The 27,327-nt window shown below is 39.9% G+C and overlaps 1 protein-coding gene across 3 annotated transcripts in view; it reads left to right on the forward strand.

Annotated features, from left to right (window-relative positions):
- The window catches only part of BACH1 (BTB domain and CNC homolog 1), a 44,114-nt gene that overhangs the window by 216 nt on the left and 16,571 nt on the right, over positions 1-27,327 (forward strand). Inside the window, exons 1-3 of one of the 3 annotated variants that reach the window (XM_059164560.1) lie at positions 788-1,353; positions 23,654-23,947; positions 25,513-26,859. In XM_059164560.1, the coding sequence (XP_059020543.1) occupies positions 23,714-23,947; positions 25,513-26,859 (1,581 nt within the window). In that variant the 5' untranslated portion in view covers positions 788-1,353; positions 23,654-23,713. Of the gene's footprint in view, positions 1-787; positions 1,354-19,224; positions 19,690-23,653; positions 23,948-25,512; positions 26,860-27,327 lie in introns of those variants that run through there. The other 2 variants (XM_059164561.1, XM_059164559.1) reach the window with 2 other exon arrangements.

Raw genomic sequence — 27,327 nt, forward strand, 5'->3', positions numbered from 1 at the left:
GGAGGCGGGGAGGCGGGCGGCGGCCTTCTGGGCGGGGGGCGGCGGCGGCCCCTCTTCCTGGAAGTGGCCTCGGCGGCCGGAAAGGGCGACCTGCCTGCGCCCCGGGCTGCGAGCGCGCGGCCGGCGCTGTTGTTGACCGGCCCGCGCCGCACTTTCCCCTCGGGCGGGCGCGGTGGGCGCGGTGGGGCGGGGAAGCGGCCGCGGCCGCGGGGCGCCCGGCCCCCCCGCCCCCTCTCCGGCGCCGGGGTCCGAGCCCGGCCCTCCGGGACCGTGTGACACATCAGCACCGCCCGCGCGGCCGGCCCCGGCTCCGTGTCGTCCTCCCGCCGCCTCCCACCGCGCTCCGCCGCCCCCGACGCGTCCCGCGAGCTGCCCGCGTCCGGTCTGCCCGGCCTGGGTGTCTGCGGCGCGTGGAGTCGCGTTGAGAATGGCCGAGGTCGTGGCCGGAGCAGAAATGCCACCTTGCAGGCTTAAGTGGATAGAAGAATAAATGAAACAAGATGGGATTGGGAGGGAGACAAACCATAAGTGACTCTTAATCTCACAAAACAAACTGAGGGTTGCCGGGGGGAGGGGGTTGGGGAGAAGGGGGTGGGATTATGGACATTGGGGAGGGTATGTGATTTGGTGAGTGCTGTGAAGTGTGTAAACCTGGTGATTCACAGACCTGGGGATAAAAATATATGTATATAAAAAATATATGTTTATAAAAAATAAAAAAAAAAAAAAAAAAAAAAAAAAAAAAAAAAAAAAAAAAAAAAAAAAAGAAATGCCACCTTGCGGGGCTGGGTTGAGCCGAGATGGGTTTGGAAGGACCGGACATCGCCGAGCTCCCTTTGTTGGAGTTTTGCCCACACGCTGTAATTAAGACTCCCACGGTGTGGTGAGGGTGGGCGCCCATGGCCGAGGCACCCGCTTTGTGCCTGTCTAAGGGAGCACGAGTGCCACTGCCTTCTCATTCTTGCGCGGCGGTTTATGTCACTGAGTAGTATTGTGCGGAACGCCTTTGTGCAGCGAGCCTTCTGCGTGAAACTTGGGCCGATTTAGGTATAGTGTAGTAGGAATTGTGAAAGACGCGTGGGGGGAAAACAAGCTACTGTGCGATGCTCGAAGGAACAAAGGCTGTTTTGTAGGGATGCTTATCTCTTTGGAGAACTGTGTCCGTGTTGGGACTGTTACCCTTGGTGGATGCCACTACTGGGTCTTTGTTCCTATACTTTAACGCTCCTTCTGACTAACTGGAGGCTTTGCGTTTAGAGCCGTCCAGAAGGACAAGGTGGGGGGGACACACCGGACGTGTTGGTGACCGAGCACTTGAGCGCTTCACATGGTCAAGCAGAGAAATGGAAAGAGGTGGGCACGCTGGCTTCTTCCTGGTCTTGGGTAGTGGTGCAAGGGCTGGGCTGGGTTGGGCTTGAAGGCACTTGCCACTTCTGTCTTTGGCTAAAGAAGCCTGGGGAGAAAAGGACTCTTGGTGAGTCAGCTTGGAGTGGGATGGCTTTGGTTTAGTGACTGCATTGCATGGTGTGTTATTGTTGTTTAATATGGCTGGGTCTGGTGGTTTACCATTGTTCAGTATGTTGGTTGGATAACAAGGTAGGATGATGACTCCTTAAAAAAGTTGGGTTGCTGAGTCATTCACCCCAGCCTGAGAGGTAATTAAGAACAGCTGGTGCAGATACGCTCATCACATGCCTCCACCATAAAAGGCCAAGGAGCGCTCAAGAGGGGCTGCTTCGGAGGGCTGAAGGGGACCCAGCCAGGGTTGTCTGTTTTGATACAGGTAAAGAGTGGGTGAAGAGCAACAGCAGTCTTAGGAAGTGGCCAAGTGGTGCTGAGGTTGTGTTTAAACACAGAGCGGCCTCATGACCTACTGCCTGAGAATGAATTTGTGCTGGAGAGAGCTAAAACTGAGCCAGAAGTTTACAGCTAGGGGTAACCTAATAACAGGATTGTCATAAAAATATTTACTACCATTACTGTACTTAGTTTTTTGTTTCCCTCTTGTGGTTTTGTTGTTATGTGGTTTATACATTTCAGAAAGTGAACTTAATTTGTTCCTCTTGGTTTTCTTGGCCCTTGGCTCTTCATGCATATAGTACTAGTTTCTGGTGGAGAGACAGGGGTAAGGGAGCGTATGAATGGAATTGGCAGGTTGCATTGGGTCAAGTCTAGAAGGAGCTGTCTAATGAAAAGTAAACCATATATATACAAATCTCATTCTCTTGGTTATGGTGCTAGAGTGTATTTGCATCTTAGTTCATTACTTCTTGCTGTAAAAATGACCCAAGCTCACCAGACAGCCCCCTTATTAACAAAGTTTAGGAATGGAAAATGTGGAAGTTGGGGGGTGGGGAGGGCAGGGACTGGCCCTTACCTGTGGTCAAAAGAATGACTAATTCTTACTGATGGTAATTCACTTAAAACATTTTGTAAATGGAAAAGTAGTTAATTTTGTTGCTCTAAGTTTGAGACTATAGGAGATTAGAAAACATGAATTTTTCAAGTAAGTATTAGGATCTCCAAGGTGAAGTGCCGGATGATTCATTTGGAAGAAAATAATAAAACTTTGATTTTTACAATTTTAATTTTATGTAAAACAAGGAAGTTTCAAGATACAGATAAATAGGAGTCCATACATATTATAAAATGTGGGTACGGGCTCCTCTTTTACTGTTGGGGAACACAAAGAATTTGTTAACCGCCGCCAATATCATTCAGCAATTGGAGTATTTTTTCAAACTTCTGATTTCCTCTTAAGAGCTACCATTCTTTCAGAATACTCTTAATATTCATTTAATTTTTATTGCATATGTAGTTCTATTCTTTTTTATGCTGTACTTTAAAGATTTGAAGCTTGAATGTAAATTTATTACATTGTTGGTATCGGGAGTGGAAATAAAAAACTCAGAGTTGCTCTTTACGTATGATACCATGTATTTTGAATTTGGAAACAAGCCAGCTGGCTGGTTTGTTAAATATATGCGATCTGAAGTGTAGTAATCTGGAAAAGGGTGCAGTGGGAGCACCTGAAGATAATGTACACATTGGATTAGGACTTGGATATAACAAATTCTTTTAAAAGTTATTTTGTTCTGTTACTCCTTGAAGCCATTTTTGGGGGGCCGAGTTTACATCTGTTTTAGTAAGGATTAATAAGACTGCATATTCAGGGGTGCCTGGATGGCTCAGTTGTTAAGCGTCTGCCTTAGGCTCAGGTCTTGCTTGATCCAGGCTTCTCTGCTCAGTTGAAGCCTGCCTCTCCTTCTCCCATTCCCCCTGCTGTGTTCTCTCTCTCTCTGGCAAATAAATAAACAAAATCTTAAAAAAAAAGAAAAAAGAAAAAGACTACATATTCAGTACATCACTTGGGAAGTGGAATTTCCCCCCCGTAGGAGAATGTGTGTATTTAGAAAATCAGTTTCTGAGTATGCTAAGATTCAGTTAAATCTTGTAGGTCGTGTGCCTTCTACACTCCTGTATTGTGAGAAATAATGTTTAGAATAATGATTGCGAAGTTCTTTAAAATGACCAGTTGTCAGAAGTTCTCTTCACTGTAGAGATCTCTCCAAGACTTAGGTGTTAACGAATCAGCTCCTAACAATTTTCTGTTAACAATGTTCTGTTAATGGGAGCATTGCTTTAATCTGAAAACTTGCATTTCTTGAGGGTTCTGTTAGATGGAGGGTTGTATTTGTTTATTTATGTATCTATTTACTTCTTTATTTTAAATATTTTATGTATTTGTCAGAGAGCAGAAGGGCGGAGAGCTGCAGGCAGAATAGGCAGAGGGTGAAGCAGGCTCCTGGCTGAGCAAGGAGCCCCATATGGCACTTGATTTCAGGACCCTGGGATCATAACCTGAACTGAAGGCAGATACTTAACTGACTGAGCCACCCAGGTGTCCCGGAGGGTTTGTTGTATGTGGTGGAATAGTTGACTTAAGAAACTTTCAATTTAAAAAAAAAAATGCCCAATAATCTCCCAAAACCAAAGGGAAACTGAGCACTCTTTGCCAGAATCCAGGCCCCTTGAAGAGATGAAACATTTCAGAACTGCAGATGAAATAGACTTACAGCACCTTGAAACCCAGACTTCTGGCTTACTCATGGACAGCATTAACGAAACTGAAGTTGCAGGTTCAGTCAGCGTGCAGCTGACAGAGAAGCAGTAAGCAAGGTGGTTCAGAGTGGGAGATCTGGAGCCAGACTGCCTTGGATCAAGTTCTGGCTCTCGTTACTTACCTGCTCTGAAGCCTTGGGCAAGCTGCTTCCCCTAGTTGTGCCTCCCTTTCTCATCTTCGAAATTGTGATGATGATGGTGATAGAATGTATATCCTAGAGACTATTTGGACAATAAATGCATTAATATGTGTTAAGTGTTGGCTCCATCTTAATACATGTGTGGTGTTACTATCTGTTCACAATCAGAGGGAAGTGCTCTGTTACACAGCCACATTCTGTAGTCTCTTTGAACTGAATCGCAACCACTGATCATCAGGAAGACTGAAGAGAGCATGTGGATGTGCAACACGTTGATACTACTGGAAAAACAGCCCCAGGGAACATTCTGATGTTAAGTCAGTAGCAGGAACTCAAACACCCAACTTCTGATGGCAGGGAACACAGGATGTGGCTTTTTTTCTAAAAGGATCTAACCATCTCAGCAAAGGCCTGCAGGTGGTCATCACCAGTTGGTTGGAATTGGCTTTTGAAAAAATAAAAGCACTTTCCATTCTGCATCTAGTCAATTCTGTATGTAATAGTTGAGGACTCTGGTCTGGCAGGTTTAGTAACCTGTTCACTTCCTCCTTGCTTATTAATATCAGGGCAGACTCATTTCTAAATTCTTACTCCTGACCAGTTTTGGGGGAACATTTGAAATGTAAATATACCTGCCAGTTACTTCTAAGTATTGTATTTTCCTGAAATGACATGCCTATGCCAAGATAGAAAAATTAGCCATAAGAAACAGTGGATATGTTTATCATATGGCTTCTTGCACCTGTAGGTCATTCAGAAAGGTTGTGTCAAGCATTCTGACCATCCTTTAGGCTAGAGTGTGAGTTTCTTTTAATTTATTTATGTATTTATGTATGTATATAATCTCGACACCCAATGTGGGGCTTGAACTCACAACATGAAATCAAGAGTCACGCGCTCTTCCACCCGAGCCAGCCAGGCGCCCCAGAATGTGAGTTTCTTGATGTTGAAGATACTTATCTTCTGTTTTATCTCCCATGGAACATTGAATGTGTCTTGGCTGTGTGTGTTGCAGACTTTTGGTTGGTTGCTGCAGTGGTGGTATGGTATGGATTCCTTTTAGTCTTGTGGTTTTCAAACTTGGGAATTTTTGAGAGTGAAGGTGAGAACATGTGCTGTACCTCTTATGTTAAATGTGTAAGTTAAAACGTTTGATCATTTAAAATTCTGCTTTCTGGGGCGCCTGGGTGGCTCAGTGGGTTAAAGCCTCTGCTTTCGGCTCAGGTCATGATCCCAGGGTCCTGGGATCGAGCCCCGCGTCGGGCTCTCTGCTCAGCAGGAAGCCTGTTTCCTCCTCTCTCTCTGCCTGCCTCTCTGCCTACTTGTGATCTCTGTCTGTCAAATAAATAAATAAAATATTAAAAAAAATAAATAAAATTCTGCTTTCTGTTTTCATTATTGATATGAGTATAGAGGGAAGCAGCTGAATTTATTAAATCATTCTTTTGGTTCATCTCCTGGGACAGAAAGAAAATTCATCTTGTGACTTCTTTTTTACCTTGTAATTGACTTAGAATTGAATTGAGCAAAATGTAATTTGGATTGTCCAGATGTTAGACCTCTTATGTATCTAATACTTTTCCGTCATATCCTCACTCCTTTAGAACAGATTCTTTGTTGTATTTAGGATCAGGGACAATTTAGAGAATATTAATGGGGTAATAAAAATTGCCCCAAAGCAAACATAAGGCAGAAATAGGAGTTGCCAGGAACTTGGTTGCTAATGACTGTTGTAGGAGCACAGTGGGCATGCTGTGAAGTTGGCAGGCTGCAGGTTTCTTTCTCAGCACTGGCACAGTTTAGAAAATGTTACTTTAATGCAGTTGAACCTATGTGTGAATCATGTTCTATTAAAAACTAATTTTCTTAATGCTGTGGAAACTTAGGAAGTATTCAAAAGAATATTTTTGTAATAAAGTTTTTATTCCCAGCTTCTGTCTGATGAAGTTATTTTCACTTTTTTTGTTACTTCTTAGATTGGATCAGAGTTACATTAGACAGTTATAATCCATTTCCCCATTTCCCTTTAACATGGAATTATACTCAAAAGTGTTTCATATAATGGAGCTGACAATTGACATTGACAGTATCCTACCTTCATGGTAACAGACTAAATAGTGTGGTGAGGGAAGTGTTTTGCCCCTCTCTCTTGCCTTTTTTTCGCATTGATCTTTTTACTGACTTGCCTGCCTCCAGGATTCCAAGGGGGAAGTGGGTTTTGGCCTCAGAGGTGAACTTTTAGGGTCCTGTTGAAGAAATGGTGATAGGCACCCACTCAGCTTCCTATTTACTGGTATCTTCCTATGCCTAATGCCTTATTCCTTCTTTAAAGTGTGCCATCATCTTTTAGAAGTCAGCTGTATCAGTGAAGGAAATTATGCATCAGAGAGTTTGTTATAAAATATGCCTATAAAAGATTTATTAGTTTTTGAATAAATTTATGAGGTTATAATTATTAGGTTGTCATTTTAGAGTGGTTTTCAGTAAGATCAGTGATTTCATTAGTGTGTATTTTTCACTTAAATATTATTTTTCAGAAATGCAAAGTGGTTATCAAATGTTGGCCCAAGACACTTTTCATTTTCAAAGAACCTAACATTTCCTTATTTATTAAATTTTTCTGAGGAGTATTCCCAGCATGGTTCAGGGTTCTCCTACAGATAGATTTATCACTTAATTAGAAGGTGAATGAAAATATTCACTGACTTTTAAAATAACTTTTTCCACATTAATGGAAGACTTTTGAAGTAGAAAAGCATTTTGCTTAGCTTGATAGGGTTGCATACTTTCATTCCCAGCCTTTATCTAGAGAAATCAAATGAAATGATAGGGATGAGTCTGTAGCTACTCTAATTTGGCCTATTTAATGGTCTCTTTGTGGTAAAGGATTGTCGCAAGTTCTGTTCAAACTCTAGATATAGTTCTTTGGGTTTTTAAAAAATGTGTTTTGCCCCTCCTGGCGTGTCTGTTGCTATAGGCCTGGTTTGTTGTCTGTTCCAGACCCCAGGGGGACCTGGGACCCCTTTTCCTCTCTGGAGCAGGTCCGCAGCGGTGTACCCGCATGGCAGGCGACTCAGAGACCTGCCTTCCTGCATTTGCTTCTCAGGCCGTTGCCCTGTTCCTGTACTCAGTTAACTTTGAGCAGCTTTCTTATCTCTGGAGACTAAGGAATAATTGTGATTCTAAGTTTCAAGGCACTTTGGTCTCTTATCTTTCTGTCCGTGGTGCTCCTCTCCCCAGACTTAAACACAAACACATAATCAGCTTTTGTTGTATATAAGTAGTAGGGTTGGTAAATTCATTTCAGCATTTGTGGTATGCCTTTGTATTAGGTATTGGGTTTATGTTTGATTAATGAAACAAATATTTATGCCTTTTTATGCTAGGAACTTCTATAGATATTGGTAGTATAGAACTTCTTACAAGTTATTGTCTAGTAGACAAGCCATGTAATAGCATGTATTACTTTCTGTAGTAGCAACATGTAGAATGTGCCTGGGAGCCATAGAATGTAAGAAACCTAAGTTTTAAGAAATCAGGAAAGCCTTAGGAATGTCAATGATGATTGCATAGTTGAACAGAGGAAACAGTTTGTTTTGACATCTCTTGAGAAGTTTAGCATTGAAGAAGAGTAGAGAAGAGGGATTTTAGTAGGGGGAAGTTGGGTCAGGAAGGGTGTGTGTTTGTGTATGTATGAATTTTAAAAAAATGTCAGTAGGAAAAGGTTGAAGATGCAGTGTGTATCTTTGCTTTGTTCTTGGTTAGTTCCTATTATGGTTGCAAGGTGGCTGCTACAAGTTCAAGTGTCGTAAGTCAGTGACTAAGTTCCTTGGGAGAGGACTATTTCCCGCCCCCCCCCCCACGGGATGTCTCTTAAGTAAAACCTGCCCCAAAAGCCTTATAATAGATGCCATCCTGACCTTCTCTCTGTTCATGGGCCAGCGTTTTACATAAGCCCATACCTAAATGAGTCAATATCAAGGGAAATGAGACCATCACGATTAGCTTAAATGGGTCATCGTTCGTCTTCGTTGGTACTGGGACCTGCTTCCCCCGAAACACATAGCCTCAGGGAGAAAGTAGATTTGTGAACATAATCAGAGGTTGGTTAGAAAATGAGGTGATGAATGGTATTGGGTGATCAGTGGTGCCCTCCTTGCCTGCCACTTAACCCATCACTACAGACACATACTTCTTTTTAAAAAAATTTTTTAATTTTATTTTATTTTTGCTATTGAGTTGTATAAGTTACTTACATATTTTGGATATTATATATTTCTTTTTAAATTTTTTAAATTTTTTAGTAAACATATAATGTATTATTAGCCCCAGGGGTACAGGTTTGTGAATCTCCAGGTTTACACACTTCACAGCACTCACCTTCCCCAATGTCCATAACTCAACTCCACCAACCCTACCGCCCCCCCCCCCCCAATCCTCAGTTTGTTTTGTGAGATTAAGAGTCTCTTATGGTTGCAGACACATACTTCTGAATAGAAAAAGAAAATGTGGTTGTCTCTGGATTTGGAATTTTAGGTGACTCCCCCCTCCCTTTATCATCTTATTATATTTCTTGACCTTTACAGTCAGATTAAATAAATTTTATTTAAAAATATTTAAAAATTGAAAACAAAATGCCCATTTTACAAGAAAAAAAAAGAAAAGAAAAAAGAAAAAAAAACCCTATGGAAGTAATCTAAATCTATTTCTTTAAGTACTCCAACAGTTCTAAAGTTCTCTGTCATTTCTTAAGGGGAAAAGGAGAATATACAATTAAGTTTTGTAGTTTCTGATTGTATCTATGCCAAGAGAATCTCTCTCTCTCTCTTAATCTGCAGGACATGTTCTCCTGTGATATCTGTGGCTCTCCTGAGTGGTGAGGCTAGAGTGGCTTGAATTAGAATGGTTGATTCAAAAGAATGCCCACTTGGATGGGCAGGATTCTTTGGAACCCAAACTCTTGAGTAACAAACAGGAGCATCTTGTTTCCTCTCCACACACATTCCCCTAGTAGGGGGGAAGGTGATCCTGTGGTCAGTTCATTAGTTATTCTTTTGGGACTTCAAGAATAAGGCCACTTTAGGTTTATATAGTGTTCTTCATGGTATGTGAAAGGCAAATAAATAAGTACACAAATAGCATTGTAAATTCACAAAGTAGAAGCTAATTGCTAAGAGTTTTTCCTATTTAATAATAACTGAGAGGCTGTGATATAGATGGTAAGTGTTTTGAAATGGTATTAATTTTTTAGAGAGAATTTAGAGTAAAAAGCAATAATATTTATCTACTTAGTGTTCCTTAAATAATATTTGCACTGAGAAATATTTCAGCTTTTTTTTTTTTTTAATAGGCCTCATATTTACTTATTTGACAAAATCTTATAATTACTGTATTTGGGAAAGTGGCTATGAGGGTTTAGGTAGAAAGTCTACAGCTTGGATATCCCCGTTTAGAAATGGTAATTTTGACTTCCAAGTTAATACTGTAGCACTATGGTGACTGTCAGGGATTAGTGGATCAGGTTATTTTTAAATAAAGCATTTCAATTTCATACCCTTACTTAATTAAAAACAATTTCAGATCTGTGATTCATGTAATATTCTAATTGCTCCCCTATAACTGCTGCCTTATTTAATTAAAATTGATAACTTTTTAAAACCTTTTTTTTTCTTTAACTCACATTTATTATGAGTTGGAATAAGATGATGTTTAAGGAAGGGTGGGGAGTTTGAAGGCACTTTTTTTGGTTGTTGTCTTTTTTCCTCCGCGCCCCCCCCCCCCCCAGTTACTTTGCATACTGTATGTGTTAATTGTTAGATCTACAGAGTCATTCTGACCTTGATCTAGCTTTGGGACTTTGACTTCCTCTACACAATCAGAAATAAATAATTTGGATCATGGTTATGCTTTTTATAGTTCGAAAACAAAGTGACATATGAAGAATTTATAGTATTTCATTTGACTGTAGGACATAAACACTTAATACTTTATATGAAAAGTAACTTTTAGTGAAATACCTTATAGCAGTCTGTCCTTGAATTTTCCATATATAGTTGAGTATAACTATAGACTTTTGACTTTAGTTCCGCATAGTTTAATGTCAGATTCCTTTTAATGATACATGAGATTATTTATGTAATCCAAGAAGTGTTTTTTTTTTTTTTTTAAGATTTTATTTAATTATTAGAGAGAGCACAGAAGGAGAGGGAGTAGCAGACTCCCTGCTGAGCAGGGAGCCTAACTTGAGGCTAGATCCAGGATCCCGGGATTGACCTGAGGCAAAGGCAGATGCTTAACCCACTGAGCCACCTTGGTGCCCCCTAAGAAGTATTAATCAGAAATTAATTAATCAGTATTGAATAATAAAGGGAAATTGGTTATTTCTTGAACGCCCTTTTAGTCTAACACTGTTCTCATCACACGCAGGATACTTGAGGCATTTCCCTCTCTCCCTTATTCTTCCATCCCTTTTCACTTCACCCACCCTGTCCCCCACCACCCCAAGAAAACCTGCACACATGTGTCACTTAGGTCATGCATGTGAATTGGAATGTACTATTTGGATGTGGGGGTAGAAGTCCTCTGTAGCCTTTAAGTTACTGACCCCCTCAGGGTTTCGGTTTCTGCATCTGTAACAGAAGTGGGGAAGCAGGTCATACTGGATGAATGTGTTCTTTTAATTAGAAATGCTTTAGTTCTGTGCCACTGGCAGTTATCTTGAGCAGACTTTCCAGTTTTAAAGATTTCTTTTTACCTTGTTGAGATCTTAAGTTTACTAAATTTTTATTCTTCCAAGATACAGGGGTCTCTGCCTTTTGTAACTTAATTCTTGGGTTTGCAGAACCTTTTAAAATACAGTTTTCTGTTGATCACTTGCATAATGATGGCAGTAATAATGATAAAATAATAATGATCTTGTGCCAAACACTGTGCTATTAAATGCACCAAACCATTCAATCCTTAGAGTAAGTGTTTTTCTTATGGGAAACCTGAAGCATGAAGTCAGGTAGCTCACAGAAGAACACACACCTGGTGGGTAATAACGGCAAAGCTCTAACTGTATTTAATACTGCTGTTCTTTCCAGAGATATTCTGCTGGCAGTGTTAAAATAACCTAAACTGAATTTTCTTCTGCGTTTCCTAATTCTCTGTGTTTGTTTAGCTCTTTATCCCTTTTAAAGGCCTTTGTGAGACAAAATAGGTTAGGAGCTACCTACTTAAGTCTAATGGATGCACATTTGCCCTTGTTTAAATAGCTACACCTGACTTGATGCATCCTTCCTCCTTATTTTCTGTACAGAGTTCTTTTTCCACATTAAATCATCCTTTATTTGAGAGACCTATATAGTTTCCTTTGTTCTTTCATATTTACTGTGAAGATACCAGTGGAAGCTCCTGTGTTGTAGAGTTGCCCATGAATTTCACACATAGTAACAAACCAGTACCACTGATGACTGGAGGAAATATCCATTATAAAGGAGGAAAAAGTATTTGGCATTCTTTGGAATTGCCTCTTTGGGAGCCTTCAAGACAAGAAATAAATGTCAACTGCATTTTTTAATGAAAGTACATTGTTTGATTTATAGTTGTCTATTGTAGTATTTTTCTTTTTTTTAATTTAAATTCAATTAACCAACATACAGTACATCATTAGTTTTTGATTTAATATTCAGTGATTCATTCGTTGCGTGTAATACCCAGTGCTTATCACATCATGTGCCTTTCTTGTTGCCCATCACCAGGTAACCAACCGCATCCTCCTCACCTACCTCCATAGCCCTCAGTTTTTTTCCTGAGTCAAGAGTCTCATATGGTTTGTCTCGGTCTCTTATTTCTTCTCCTTCAGTCTTCCCTCCCTTCCCCTATTGTCCTCTGCACTCTTCCTTGTGTCCACATATGATGAAACCATATGATAACTCTCTTTCTCTGATTGACTTGTTTCACTTAGCATAATACCCTCCAGTTCCATCCTTGTCAATGTAAATGGTAGATAAATCATCTTTTCTGAAGACTGAGTAATATTCCATTGTAAATATGAACCACATCTTCTTTATCCATTCATTTTTCTGGTTATAAAGTATCATGTATTTATAGTTAAGAATTTGAATGCAGAAACAAAAATTACCTAAATGTAACCATTGTAAATATCTTGACATACATTCTAACTAGAGGTGGGGGGAACCAATATTTCTGGAGCCGTTAGTGTGCAATGCCAATTAGATATACAAGTAGTAATTTGAGTATGTAGTTAGGTACATGAATATGAAGTTCAAGAGAGCTGTTGAGATTAGACCAACTATAATTATGAGAATATACCGTTAAGTCCATGAGGGATCCTCTTCTTACTTTGGGTCTGAATGAGTTCACCTAGGAAATGTGTGCAAAGAAGAGGAGGTACCTGAGGACTAAGCCCTGGGCTCTCCAGGGTTTAGAGATTTGGAAGAGGAGGACAGTCCATCAGTGAAAATTGATAGGTGGCTGCCAGCAAGGTAGGAAATCAGGATTGTGTATCCTGGAAGCCAAGCGAAGAAAGGGATTCAGGGAGAGAATGCTCAACCTGTTGAATGTTGCTGAGATGCTGTGTAAGAAGACTGAAAATTTGCCATTTAGCAGTAGTTTCCGTGGAACGGAGGGGGAAAGGCCTGGTTTTAGTGGGCTCAAGTGAAACTGGGAAGAGAGGGAAGTGAAAATAGGGAGGATGTAAATGGCTCTTTTGAGGACTTCTACGAAGGGGAGTAGAGAATTGTATTGTAGATGGAAGGGCATTGCGAGAAGAGCCATTCTAGTATGCTCTGTGTGATAACGGGAATTCTCTGTGTTCGTCTGTTTTCCTTGGTGAGACTGTAGAAACTTGTCAGTTTTACTCGTCTTCTCAAAGCAACAGCTCTTGATTTCATTTATCAGTTCAACTAAAAGCAAATGCAATAATAAAATTATGTGAGTAGTTTTCTTGGTGGAAAAAAGTTTCATCAGATTTTGTAAGGCTCTAGTGGTTTGGCAGTTCAATAGTTCATTTCTTTAGAAGATTTTTGAAGAATCTGTTTCAGTTGGTATTGCTATCAGGATAAAATATTAAACCATATGTATAACATTGTTCCCAAGTGAGAAATCTTACTCTATTTCTTTACCCTCCCACCTTCTAGTTCAGTCAGAATAATGTAAAATGTTAATTAAAGGTTGATTTTCCTCTTTGTCAAATTTCTTTTCTACTTGGAAAATCTTCAAAAAATTTAAGTCTCACAACGAAGTTATCAACAATTTAGGCTTAACTGTGTTTTAATATTTTTGTTTACTATTTAAATATCTTTAAGTTTATGTTATTAGTCAAAGTATTACATGTTTTTGGTTTAAAAAATATGGAAAGATTTATCATGAAGCAACCCTATCTGTTGTACCCCATCCTACCCCTAATTCTGCTTTGTGGATAATATTCATCTTTACCCATTTCTGCTGTGCAATTTTTTTGGTAGTTACCTGTGTATCTCTAAGATGTTTAGACCTCAGTTTATGAACCTAATATATTATCTGTTGACTTCCTTTTACTCTGGATATTAATTTTGTTGCTTCCACCATCACTCCACCTATATTTGTAATCTGTTATTTCATTTGTTCTTGGTCACCTCTACCACCCCAGAATTTATTTTTTAATTTGGTCTCACTCATCCAAGGAAGTACCTTTTTTTTTTTTTTTTGACGTATCTTTTGACTCCACATTGTAAGTCATATAGAAATACTAGTTTTCCTTTCAGTTCTCTCTGATTCCATCTCCCAGCCTGTTCATTTTACTTTCATTTTGTCAAGATTAACAATGTCTATATTCCATCTATATTATTTATATTATATATATAATATATATATCTATATCCCTTTTATAATTATATTAATTATAACCATAATTAAGTCTTCTGCTATTTGTCATTCTGAACGTTGAAAACCAGTTAAGTGTCCATATTCTCATGCAGGGGCCCTGGAAAGCTAAGCAGTATGCTATTACACTTCTTTAACTAGAGTTCCAGTGTCTTCTATGCCACTCAAAAAAACTTTCTAGCATCAGATTCAGATAATAGCTAACATTTACTCAAATAATAGCTAACATTTAATTAATTAGTCAGTAATTCTTGAGCAGTCATTATGTGCCAGGCACTGCTCTAGAAACATTATGTGTATTATTTTATTTGATCCTCCCAATAGAAAGTAGTATTCTTGTCCCTACTTTACCTAAAAACAGAGGGAATGCCGTCAATGTACAGGACAGCCCAGCTTGCCAGGGTTTGTCATCGAGCTGCAGAATGCTCTTCCATGCTGTCCGCCCTCGCGATCTCTAGAGCAGAAAAGCGCTATGTTTGTATGGTTCTGACAGTCTTTCAGTCGTGGGTGTGCCCTCTGATAACCACCCTGTGCCCTTCTTATCTATAGCCCCTGATTTTGGGATCCTTGGATGTCTTGGGTGAATACTTAGAAAGTGGTGTAGGAATGAAGGGTGCCCTTAGAGGAGGCTGAGTGAGTTTGGGAATTTCACTCTTCTGGGGAATTTTGGGGAATTTTCACTCTTTGCTTTTTTTTTTTTTTTTTCCCCTTTGAGTTTCTTATATGAGCCCGAAGTTAACTGGGATAGTAACTACCACACCTCCTTTACTGCCCATCAGTTGCTCATCTTAGAAAACTTACAGTTAACATAATATTTAATGGTGAATTATCAAAAACTTATAAGGGAATAAGGCAAGAGTGCCAGCTCTTAGCGCTGTCGCTCTTCAGTCATTGCAATAAGGGAAGAAGAATAACTCTAAAGATGAGAAAAAAGTAAAACTGTCTCTGTTTGCAGATTGACATGATTATGGTACATAGAGACTCGTAAAGAATCTTCAAAGCAACTGTTAAGACCTGATACGTGAATTAAGTAGGATTGCAGAATTCAAGGTTAATATTTAAAAAATTGATTTTTTGTTTACAGTGTAGCAGCAGAAAACCAGAAAATGAAGTTTAATAAACAGATTCATTTATAGTAACTATAAAAAAGTCCCATAAACTAGTTAAGAGTAAATATAACAAAAGATATGCAAGACCTCTTTACTAGAAACACCGGAATAATGCTGAAAGAAGAACTAAGTCAACGGGGAGATTTGCTATGTTTGTGCATGAGAAGACTCAATTTAGATTTTGGTTCTCCCCATATTGGTATATAGAGTCACTGCAATCCTGATAAAAATTCTGCTGGCTTTAACAGTTCAGTAAGAAAACAGCCCACTAAACATGAGCAGATAAATTGAACAGATTTTCACAGAAGAAGATATACAAATGGCCAATAAGCACATAAAAAGATGCTCAACTTCAGTGGCCATCAGGAAAGGTAAATTAAAACCACACTGAGATACCACGGTACATTTATTAGGGTAGCTAAGATGAAAAAAAACTGAATACCAAGGATTGCTTAGAATGTGTAGCAACTGGGCTTGTGCACTGCTAAGGAGCAGTTCAAAATGATACACTTGCTTTGGAAAACTGCTCAGCAATTTCTGAAAAGTTAAACATAAATCTACCATATCACTCAGCTCTTCTACTCCAAAGGTATTTATTTACCCAAGAGAAATGAAGTATATGTCCATCTGGACGTTCACAGAGGCTTTATTACAGTAGTCCCAAACTGGAAGCAATGCAGTTACGTCCATTTTTGTTAGACTCGTCCATCAGTAGTTAACTAGATACACAAAGAGTGATACAGTCATACAATGGAATATTATTCAGCAATAGAGAAACATCTGATGTATGCAGTATGAATGTCACTAAGCTGAATGAAAGAAGCCTGAGGCAGAGGACATAATGTGTGATTCTATTTATATAAAAATCATAGAAAATGCATGCTAATCTACAGTGACATCAAATCTTTTGTTACCTGGAGCTAGGAGGACGGGGAAGGAGAGAGCAAACGGGGCATATGGAATTTGGAGTGATGAAATTTATCTTTTTTTAAAAATTTCTGTATCTTTATTGGTGGTAGTTTCGTGCCCATATGCACGTGTCAAAACTCACTGAACACTTTAAATAGTGCAGTTCTATGTAAATCATACCTCAATGTTGGTACAGAAAGTAGTGGCTGACAAATACATGATAGAGAGTGTTTTCAGTAAATGAGCCTTATTGGTTGTGGGCCAGTTCTAATTGCTAGTTCATATTTTCATAAGATGATCTATTTCACTTGAGATACAACAGTCTTATTAAGGATCAAGTAGCCGCCAAATATGTTAAGCAAATAAAAGACTGCTTTGTTTTCTTAAATTCTTTTCAGTTAAAAAGGTATAATCGTGGAGTCTGTTATTCTTGTTTTGGTTCTCGAGCTCGGGTTTCCTATGTTAATTCTTTTTTTTCTTCCTTTATTCCTTTCCAAGCTATTTTAAATGTACTACGCACAGTTATCAAAGTTGAATTTGTTGACTTGGGAAGTAAAAAACCTTTTGTTTCTGACCTCTGAGTTGGTGAGTCTGTAAATAGGGTCTTCACACTTCTCTAACCGTTCAGATGTCTCCCCTCTGTGTTTAACTTTAGCTCTTTCATTTCAGATATGGAATTAGACCAAGAAAGTACAAAAAAGATCCATGATTAAATGCATAATTTTTAATTCGAGGAAGAGTAAGTGGAGAAAAGTCCAACTTTCCCTTTGTGGAAGCAGGGATTGAATCATGAGCTGCAAAATTTTAGTGATTTGCTTGCTCACCTTCTCCATTCTCCACATCTCATTCTACAAAAGCTGTGGCAGGGGTGCCTGGGTGGCTCAGTGGGTTAAAAAAGCTGTGGTATCTTTAGTCACATAGTTAACATCGATTTCCATTTTCCCATATGTTATTATAAAAGTCCTCTAAAAACAACATCCATGTTTTGGAGCTTTTATAAGGTCTTCTGCTACTTACTCAGATTTTTGTTTTGTTTTCTATTTTCACTCAGTTTTTTTTGATCTACACATTTGTATATCTTATCTCTTCATACTTGGGATTTTTTCATAAGAGGAATGGATTTAGAAAATGGGGTTATCAGATATGTTTAAGCAAGTATGATGTTTAAGATCTTTATGTTAAAAACATAAAGAAAATAGCAAATCTTGGAAACTGAGTTACTCTTCCTGGCTCTTCCTGGAAGATGACTCAGCTCTGAGAATATAGGAAAGAATGTAGACTTAAATTATTGTCTCTGATTTAAATTCCCACAGGCTTTTTTTTTTTTTTTTTTAACCTATAATGTATTCTTTGCCCCAGGGTACAGGTCTTCCCACAGACTTTTTGATGTTAAGCTTCTTTCCAGATTGGGAATGGTAATAAGAAAAGCCCTTCTTTTTAAAAAGACATTTTTCTGTGGACATCTCTACCTTACATTAAAAGCAAACTTATTTATGTATTTATTTAGGCATTAATATATAAATATATAAAGGCTTCAAAAGGAAAGACAAAGAACTAAAGGTGTACACCCACAATATTGTTGGGTCTTTGCCATCTACTTGAGCAGTAGAAGACAAGGTGCACCTAACTGCAGAAGAACACTCAAACGCTAGGTATCTTGGGTAGATTGTAACAGAAACTGGCTTAGGGGAGCTTGAAGCTTAGGAGGGAGCTGAGAAGGATGGTGTGCTAAGAGGAATTTTCCTGTCTTCTGAGCCTTTGGGGACCCTGACCTGAAACTGAGTGAGGTAAAGGTCATTGTGTGATGCAGTTGGTGGTGGGCAGAAGCAATAAGGAGAAAGAGGTAGAAATTACAAATGGCCACTGGAGAGAAGGGGAGGGAGGTTCTGAGGAATTCTTCCTTAGATGAAGATGTTTGTAGATGAAGAGTATTGTTTTTTCTATAAAGGCCAACTCAATTGCCCATTTTGCCGTATGGGATGTCCAATTGATGCCCAACCACGTCACCCCCCCCCCCCCCCCCCACACACACACCCTCAGCTAACAACTGTTTTGGAAATCATCATTTTCATTAATTGAGTATTATGGTTAAATGAGAATTGACTAGGAAGTAGTTTTTGTTTGGAGAGTTATTGCAAATAAATACTTTTAGGAATGTTCACATTCCTGTGTAAATTGATTATAACGATCATTGTCATTGCTTTTGCCCCAAGGCATCATTTTTATTTTGAACATCTGTAGGTGATGTTCTTGAATGTAGAGACTGTTTTTTACTTGTGTTTTCATGGCACTAAATCTGTTGGGTAGCTCGGTATACACTTGTAGAAAGGACATTCATCATTGTTCAGTGAAGATAAAGGATGTTTGGATGAGAGTTTTTGTTTTTGTTTTTCCTTGTAAGTGATTCCTTGGTTATTTTGTGTGCCCTTCCACACTCATAATTAAAAACAAGAAACCAAAGTTCTATGGTATTTGAGGGAAACAAAATTCCAGCTCTTGTATGTGTGGAACTTCATCCTCATACAGTTACTTTCTGAATTTTGGTTGTGAAGCATCGTACTTGGTCCATGATCAGATAACCACTTTAGGCTTTTAAAAGATTTTTTTAAAAAAGTAGGTTATCTTTTAAATTATGAAAATGGGATGAAACCATAGCATTTTGTTTATTTATCATTTTGAAAGCAAAAACATCAACTGGTGACTTTTAAAACTTGAATTGTGTATGTTGAGCAGAGAGCAGAAGTTATTTCTAAATCGAAGTACAGGAAGCTTTAAAATGCTTGTTCATCCTTTATCAGCATTACTGAATGAATCAGCAAGCTACAAAGGTCAACAAACCTTTATTTTGAATTATAACTGTAGTTATATAGTTATATATAACTATATATATGTAGTTATATATATAGTTATATAGTTATATATAACAGTAGTTATATTTCCAGGAATAGAGAAAAATTCATGTGTAATGTAAGAATCTAAGTTTGGTGTTAATAAATTAACAGTTATGAATCTGGAAGGTTCCTTGGGTGGTGGTGTATTTTACCTTTTAGGTTTGAGAAATGTTACAAGGTCACACTGACAGATGCTAGAAGGATGTGTGCCAGTCTTTAGTCATCATGTTATTGGGTGAAAAAATAGATTACTGACCACTTAGGTGGTTTTCAGAATTAGGAAAATTGATTTTCAGATTAACTTTCTGTAGTACCCCATATTGATGAGGCCAGGGTCATGATGTCTTTGTTCATGCAAGTCAGCTGTACTGGCTTTATTTATAGTTGCCAAGTTTTGTTCTTCTTTGACCAGTTGTTTTGCAGATACGGTTCAGGCTCCCAGAGGCGGGCTCTCTTTCGCTGCTCCTGACTGTGAGAAAGCTGGTATCCAAGGACTTTTCTCGGAGTGCTGGGCTTAGTGGCATTGTTCCTATATATACCAGAATAGCTGATTGCAGTGTGTTTGGAAGAAAATGTAGATGCTCTGCGTTCTGGATTTGTAGTAAATATGTGAAATCATTCATTCAGAAGCAAGTTCCTGCATGGAATCAGGTACAGTTATGTTATGTGCTTGAGTTATGGCAGAAAACAAGTCAGACAAGATTTTGACGTTTAAGCAGAGACCTAAAAGGTGGGGAGTTAGCCAGCTGAGGAGTAGGAGAAGTGCAGGTTGCAGGCACAGTGTGTTCAAAGGCCCTGAGGTGGAGAGGAGCTTGGTTCCCTGGGGCAAGAAGAAGGGGTGGTGAGGCAAGAGAATAGCAAGAGAGACAAAACTCGAGATAAGGCTGGATTTTTGCAGGTCTGGAGGATGGGCTAAGGATTTAGAACTAATCATAAGAAATTTGGAAGACAATGTTAGGTTTTGGCAAGGGAGAAATCACTTTGATGTGGGAGAGCACATTGGAGGGGATCTAGAGGGGATTGAGGGGGATGAAGCTTTTGTTATTATTACTGTCATTAAGAACAGCTGATACTTCGTAGTTGTTTGCTCTAGGCCCGGTACTGTGCTAAACCATTTATCCTTATTGTCCATAGACACCTCATGACAATCCAGTGAGGTGCTCTTGTTATCCTTATTTTACAGGTGAGGAGACCAAGACCTGGCAAGGTTAAAGCAGCTTGCCCGAAGGTCATACAGCTAGGTAATGGCAGAGCTGGAATTTGAACCTCGTGTGTGGAGTTAGCCACTGGACTGTGTTTTCCATGCCTGAGATGGTGGTCCCTTGGTGGTTCTTGAAATCGAGTGGATCACAACTGGAATTTATTTATTTATTTTTAATAGAACAGAGTAGATATTAGAGTACTTTGCACTAGTAAGGATAAAATATTAATAGGTGAAACTTAGTTTCACTTTTTATTTAGTGTATTTGTACATGTGTGAGCTTAGACACCATTACCAAAGGTAGGCAGCACCTGTCTAGACTAGAGCCAGTGATGGCTTGGACTAGAATTGTGGCAATGCAGATGGAGAGAAGTGGGTTTCCGTGTTGAGAAGCAGAGGTAGCTGGTGTCAGTGAGAGATTGCCTACAAGGGCCGAGGGAGGTGTCAGATGAGTCCCAGGTTCTGCCGGGAGCAGGATCAGTCATGACATGCATATGCTTAGTCCACTTAAGCGAGACACTTTGGGTTCTTTTGAGAGGCTGTTTGTTGTACTACTGGGGTCACTGGCTCCTCTCTCCTTGGCTTATCTCCCAAATCTGTATCTCACAGCAAATCTCTAAATTGGCTGAGAACTTTTGAAGTGATCTGTCACCCCAAACTGCCTAAACAGGAGGGCTGAGCCTGCCTAAACAGGAGGGCTGAGCCAAGAATAAATTCTTTCTGGGATTTGAGGTGAGTAGTGAGGGCTCATATGTGTGCTGACAGCAGCTTCAAAGTGAAGGTATGGGAACTGCTTTTGTTGTGGTTTCCTTGAGAACCAGCGTCCCTTTAGGTTGCAGTGTTGAAGAGTCCAGAGTCCTCTTTGTTGAAGTTCAGGTCCAGTTCATTTGATCCTGGCGCTCTGGGAGGCTCATTTCCCTATTTTCATACACAACCTTTTAGTAATACTGTGGGGAGGGAGTACTGCAGTGACTTTCTCTACTATGTGTTCAGCAGCTACTAACGGGAGACAAATACGGAGTAGTCGGTACTTGGTATGACTCCTCATTCTTCGTCTTACTGGTTTTTTGACCACAGCCAAGATACTTCTTACTGAGCCTCAGTTTCCTTATCTGTAAGGTTGGGATGATGTAAGAGCATCAGTGTCATAGGGCTATGTTGAAGAGTAGGTAAGGGAAGCTGTGTCAGCACCGCAGGCCTGTGCCTGGTACGGAATGATAGCTCGATGAATATTTGCTTTAGTGTTTTAGGATAGTTTCTTGAGAGACTTAAGCATATGAGCGACGTCTGATGGGAAAAAGCTGGCATAGAGAGAGAGTTTGGGCATACGTGAGAAGAGAGTGTTAGGGGAAGGTCCTGGATTGAAGAAGCGAGGGTGCTTTGAGGTTGAGAGCAGACACTGGGGACTGTTTTCAGTAGGAGAGGGGGCCTGTGGAGGTGGTGGTGGGGGATAATAATTTCTGAGGTTGGATCCTCGTTGTGGTTGTCTACTGGGAAGGACACTTACTGAAGACGAAAGTGTCCACTTGGAAGGCTCTTGTGGAGAACGGGATATCAGGGCACACGAAAGAATTGATGAACAGTGCTGAGGCCATGAATTTATAGTGACCCCAGCCTGTGTGTTTTTATGATTTTGCCTGGCTGTGCAGAGGTCAGCAGAATGACAAGATGTAAAAGTAAGATTAGTCTAGTTACAGGGGTTTGCAGGGCAGATGCCTGAAACGAATAAAGAGGCTGGGGACTTGGGTGCAGGGACAGAGAAAGGCAAGCTGTTGAGTCTGGCTTGGCAGGGGGAGGTGTACATCGTCTTAGAGAAAGTGGAGGGCGGTGGTCTGTGTGGCACCACACACATGGGGCACGTGATCTCTTTGATAGTTCTTCCTTACAATTCCTAACTCTAATTCCTTGTTTTGGTAAGTGAAATACTAAGACCAGTTGCCAAAGGGAATTCACTACTCTTTTGAATGGGCGCAATCCAGAAGTTAAGTTAGTCCTAGTGCCTGTTTTGCAGTCGCCGTGATTTTATGTGGTGTGCTGAACCAGTGAGTGATCCGTTGTAAGCCTTAACTTAGGGCAGAGTTCAGCCACATAACTAGACATTTTGTTTTCATTGACTACTTCTGAAGAACTCAACGTTTTAGCTGTATTGAGTACTTCAAAGATAAACACGTAAGTAAGGTAGAATTTATAGATGAATTTCACATGTTTGTGACTAAAACAGCCTGTCCGTGAGGCAGAAGTCACCCGTACCCGTGATCTGGACCTGGAGTGCCTGAACACCAGTAGTCCTCTTGTCTCCTCTCATTTTCGCTTGGCGTATAATGAATCTGGGAATAAGAAAGTTTATTCAGTCACTGAACTTTTGAGGACCTTCTTGTTTTAGGCAGTGCAGTAGTTCAGAAAAACAAAAGTGAATGACAGGTAATACGTGTGAGGAGTTTCTCATAGAGAGGTATGCATACACTCCTTGGGCGTGCTCGCCACTGGCCTTTGGGCTCCGGAGGAAGATACTAGAACCTCTCTTTTAATTTCTTACTTTCAGTCTCTGTTATATAATAGATCCTGTATAAGAATAGTACACGATTGAACTATGTAGATACAACATATATTGTGGCTATCTTGATAAAAATGGTGGTTATGATATGTCATAATATTTAAAATATGGTGTATTTTAAAATACATACACATTTTTTGATGACTTATCTTTGAACATTTTCAGCAAACTGAGAGTTTCTGTGTATGGTAAATCATGCTCTTAATGATGAAATAGTTGTACTCCGTTTCCTCTATTTGTAGTGTAAAGTATGACTTGTTCTGTAAAAAGACTTGTTAAGATCTGGCTTGACAGATTTGAGTCTTTTTCTCAAGTCATTTCTTCCTTATGTTGGAGGAACTTTACCTTATGTAGAGTGTGTCTCTTGTTATAAAGCACCAAAGCCTCCTGCCAGCTGTCAAGTGTTGGAGAAGGGCGCCTGGAGAACCGTGGGTCCATACGCCTGTTCTCCTGCCAGGCCCATCCCAAGGGTGACCTCTGGGGAACGAGGCACACACGCCCATTCATGTCATAAAGCAACAGGTTTGGGATCCCACCCAGAAACTTCCCGGACCAATGAGTCTGTTTGCTCATTGGAGGTGTTTTGTCAGGGTGAAATGACTTACTTTCAGAGAACATAAAGTTCTTCCCTCCCTCATCCTGAGATGCTTTTTCCTAAAATTAGAAAAACTAACTAAAAATGGTGGTGAAGGACCTATTTTAAATGAAATAAAGTAATAAATATGTCTAGGTTCTCTAGGGGATTTTGTTTTCATTTTTGTTTTTGTGATGAGTAATTTCATTTATATTTGACACTGTCATTTTTAAAAATACTTCTAACAAGACTTTATTCAAGTGAAATCTTGCATGTGTTTTTACAGGTTTGATGACGACGAGAAGCATGCTTTCACTGAACTTCCCGACACCATTTGTTATGCAGAATGTCTCTGAGTGAGATTGCGGTTTTTGCCTATGAATCTTCGGTGCACAGCACCAATGTCTTGCTCAGCCTCAATGACCAGCGGAAGAAGGACGTGCTGTGTGATGTCACTGTCCTTGTGGAGGGCCAGCGGTTCCGTGCCCACCGATCTGTGTTGGCGGCGTGCAGCAGTTACCTCCACTCGAGAATCGTAGGACAGGCTGATGCAGAGCTTAACATTACTCTACCAGAAGAGGTGGGAAAGAGGTCCTTGGTTCTGGAAGCTTCCTTATTTTAGTTTAACTGAACCTAATTAAATCTCTTTATGGTTTATAAATTTAAAAAATAAAAGAGTCCTTCTTGTCATGAGGCTGAGGAGCAGTTCCCAGGTTCTGTAGCAACTCATTTCTTTAACTTTTTTCATGGAAATTACAACATTTTTACATGTAGAATTGTTAGTTTTGGATGTTAGTTAGCAATATTGAGCAGTTGAATAACTTTACCTACTATTATATTCTTTTTTTTTTTTTTTTTTTTTTTTTTTTTTTTTGAGAGGGAGCATATGTGGGAGTGTGGAGCAAAGGAGAGGGAGAAAGAGAATCTAAAGCAGGCTCCACACACAGTGTGTGGAGCCTGAGGCAGGGATTGATCTCACAATCCTAAAATCCTGAGCTGAGCCAAAATCAAGAGTTGGCCGCTTAACTGACTGAGCCACCCAGGTGGCCCTATGTTATTTTCTGATACAATGACCAAAGCAGGGCACAGCCAGTGGATTGTAGACATTGGGAGAGATCATGCTTAGAGTCATGGACACACTGTCTCACATTCTCTCCTTTTGATCTTTTCTTGTAATGGGAAACTGAGTGGGTTTAGGGTTCTAGAAATCATTTTTGACATGGCCTCATGGAAAGCAGGTACTCCATAAGTGTTCTACTGCCCCCCTTCTTCTTTCTTGAGATTGTTTCTGTGCATTGGTAAACCAAAGGTGATTTTGTGTCTTAATTATGGAGCTTGGTTTTACACATGTCTTTCACAGCAGCCTGTTTGGAGCTCAAGCATGTAAATGTTTCTGTCCTTGTTATGTCCTGCCTCCAGGAGACCTCTCACAGGTCTGCGAAGTGCTGGTTACACTCACTCTTACTTGAATAGAATAGCTTGCTTTTACTTAGTGAGTGAACGCAGCTAGAAGAATGTTGAGCCTTGGGACATTGGGACACAAAATAGCAGCTGTTAAGAGGAGTTTGGAGAAAGTATATAGAACTTTTTTGTTTATGACGGGTCTGTGTGGGCAACTCTCTCATGGATACTAAGCCTACATACAGTTTGGCTTATGCTGGCCACCCATGCTTCCATGAAATTGTCATTACAGTTTGGGGAATCAACAGATTGTCACTTCTGTGGCAGAGATCAGTGAATAAGGCAATACCAAGAAAATGATAAAGGCCAACTGTAGGTTAGCCTTTGTTTTTAGAAAGGAGCAACACATATCATAATGGCTGTGTTTACTGTCTTTACCTCATATGAGTAAAACTGTAATTCATGTGTCTTTATATTCATGTGGAAACTGCATAGGTATCTTAAATCATGTGTCAATTCCATAAAGTGGAGGGTATGGTTCCAGTGAATGGGGTATGTTAAGCATGCTTTTCCAGACTCCTAATTAACTTTATATTTTCTAGAAGAATATTTTTACTTTCAAATTAAAAGACTGTTTTATCATGATCCAAGTAAGTTATTCATCTCTCTATTTCCCTTCAGCTTTTCTTTATCTACTCGACTGCTTTCCAGTGATGCATTTGTTTTTATTTTGTATGTTAACAGGTGACAGTGAAAGGATTTGAACCTTTGATTCAGTTTGCCTACACTGCCAAACTGATTTTAAATAAGGACAATGTGGATGAAGTGTGCAAGTGTGTGGAATTTTTAGGTGTACGTGACATTGAGGAGTCTTGCTTTCAGTTTCTCAAATTTAAATTTTTGGACTCCACTGCTGACCAGCAAGAATGCCTAAGAAAAAAATGCATCCCATCACACTGTCAAAAAGCAGACCTTAAATGTTCACTTTTGGACCAGAGGGATTTAGAAATTGATGAAGTGGAGGAATTTTTGGAAAATAAAAATGTCCAGACTTCTCAGTGGAAACTGCATAGGTATCAAGCAAATGCAAAAGTATCATCTCCTCTACAAGACAGTGCCAGTCAAACCTGTGAATCCATGTGCTTAGAAAAAGATGCTGCTCTGGCTTTGCCATCTTTATGCCCCAAATACAGAAAATTCCAAAAAGCTTTCGGCACTGACCGAGTCCGTACTGTGGAATCCAGTGTCAAGGACGTTCAGGCTTCTTCTGTTCAGCCGAATGAGACACCTGAAAATGAGTGTCTGGGAAGAATCCAGGACTGTGCAGATCTGCAGGTGACTTTAAAATGTGAAGAAAGTAGATTAGCAACAGAACATGAAGAAACCAAGAAGGAAGATCCTGCTTCTCATTGCCCGTCAGAAAAATCGGAAGTGACTCCTTTCCCCCACAATTCTTCTGCAGACCCTCATGGACTCTATTCTCTGTCTCTTTTACACACATACGACCAATATGGTGACTTGAATTTTGCCGGAATGCAAAACACAGCAGTGTTAACAGAAAAGCCTTTGTCAGGTACAGAGGTTAAAGAGGAGAAAACATTTGGTGAAAGTCAGGATTTACATTTGAAATCTGACTCTGGCCCCAGGGAAGACAGTAGCCTTACCTCTAGCGATCGGAGTAGTGTGGAGCGAGAAGTGGCAGAACACCTGGCAAAAGGCTTCTGGAGTGACATTTGCAGCACAGACTCCTCTTGCCAAATGCAGTTATCCCCTGCTGTGGCCAAAGATGGCTCAGAACAGATCTACTCGCAGAAGCGGTCTGAGTGTCCCTGGTTAGGTATCAGGATTAGTGAGAGCCCGGAGCCGGGTCAGAGGACTTTTACAACGTTGAGTTCTGTCAACTGCCCTTTCATAAGTACTCTGAGTACCGAAGGCTGTTCAAGCAATTTGGAAATTGGAAATGTTGAGTATGTTTCAGAACCCCAGCAGGAACCTTACCCATATGCTTGTGTGATTAGCTTGGGAGATGACTCTGAGACCGATACTGAAGGGGACAGCGAACCCTGTTCAGCCAGAGAACAAGAATGTGAGGTGAGGGGAAAATGTGTGTGTTGTTAAGTCCTTGTTTTACCAGTGTTAATCAGGGTTCACTCTCTATCAGCTCCTGTTGTGCCACTAGGGACATATGAGCAGGCTCAGGCAGGGGGTTGGAAACCCATAGGCCATATGATCAGTACCAAAAGAGTGTGACCAAGTTTGAAGGACTTCTCTGTTCATATATTTCAAGCAGGTATATTTATGTTTGCCTTGGAGTGGATTCACACATTGGCTGTATAATGGTTTAAATCGAATACTGTGTCCCAAGAGGGGGAAAAAAAAAGAGTGTGACTGTGACATGGTAACTGCTGGAAAAATGCAACATATGTTCCTATCTCATTCATTGCCACAGGATCCCTGGACTAGTCACTTAGCAGTGACTTAGTAGTGACTAGGTGTAGGAATGTGGCTTCTAATGCTGAGTTTTCTCTGCCTTAGTTTTTCAGAGCCATTAATTTTTTT

The sequence above is a fragment of the Mustela lutreola genome, chromosome 2 (assembly GCF_030435805.1).
Source record: "Mustela lutreola isolate mMusLut2 chromosome 2, mMusLut2.pri, whole genome shotgun sequence".
In the NCBI taxonomy this organism is placed as follows: domain Eukaryota; kingdom Metazoa; phylum Chordata; class Mammalia; order Carnivora; family Mustelidae; genus Mustela; species Mustela lutreola.